A 987-nucleotide genomic window follows, 5' to 3' on the forward strand; every position below is an offset into this window, starting at 1 on the left:
AATTTATGGCCAGTTACATTTTGAAAAACTACTTTAAAGAAAACAAAGACTAGTGGACTCGTAGGCAACTGGTTTAGGAGGCTGAGACTAAGAGCATGCCTCAAATAAAACAGAAAAAAAAATATCAAAGACTTGTAATTACTTCACATATACCTTTTTGTAAACTAAGGCTTTTTTTTATTGTTAAGAAGGGACAAAAATTATGTTAGTCTAATGGATATAGGTCCACTATTAAGTATTTACTAATTTGTTGTATTAAAATTAATTATCAACACAATAATCTCTGACTGTGGATGAATAGTATAAAGTAAATTGTCTTTTCTGCAGTCATATTTTAAAATATTCAAAAAATATTTTCTTCTATGACACTTGTTGTAACCACAAGTTACCACTGTAATTCTACACTTATAGAACTCAATGGTCATCTAGATAGTAAAACTCACTTAATCTCTTTACAACGATTTCAAGAATTTAAAAGGTATTTAAACTATTTATTATGTTAAAATAAAATAAAAAATTTAAATTTACTAATATAAAATCTAATTTAATAACTAAATAAATAAAATTAAAATATATCAAATTAAATTGCTCATTCTAATATTTAAAAATATAAACTAATAACTAATAAATAATACATAAACTCTTTATATTAGGAACAACTATACTAAAAAGAGCGGCTTAATTAGAACAAGAAATTTCTGGGATCAGTAACGAAACCAGTTAAGGCAGAAGCTGCTGCAGTATAAGGAGAAGCAAGATATACTTGTCCTTCAATGTGCCCCATCCTACCAGGAAAATTTCTGTTTGTTGTTGACACACAAACCTGCATCCACATTCCTTTCATTAATTACATTTAAAAAAATTGAAACATCTTGTTATATTTATATGTGCAATCAAATCCTTTTCAGAAATAACAAGGGAAAATATATACATTTATACAGTCTTTTTTTGGTGCCTACGACGACTCAATAAAAAAAATGAAAAATG

The 987-nt window shown here is 26.5% G+C and overlaps 1 protein-coding gene across 1 annotated transcript in view; it reads right to left on the bottom strand.

Annotated features, from left to right (window-relative positions):
* Window positions 1-560: 560 nt before the first annotated feature.
* The window catches only part of LOC107466586 (3-isopropylmalate dehydratase large subunit, chloroplastic), a gene marked incomplete in the record, with an annotated part of 12,193 nt that continues 11,766 nt past the window's right edge, over window positions 561-987 (bottom strand). The window contains 1 exon segment of the mRNA XM_016085584.3: window positions 561-823. Coding sequence (XP_015941070.1) covers window positions 683-823 — 141 coding nt within the window.

Source organism: Arachis duranensis, chromosome 9 (genome assembly GCF_000817695.3).
Source record: "Arachis duranensis cultivar V14167 chromosome 9, aradu.V14167.gnm2.J7QH, whole genome shotgun sequence".
In the NCBI taxonomy this organism is placed as follows: domain Eukaryota; kingdom Viridiplantae; phylum Streptophyta; class Magnoliopsida; order Fabales; family Fabaceae; genus Arachis; species Arachis duranensis.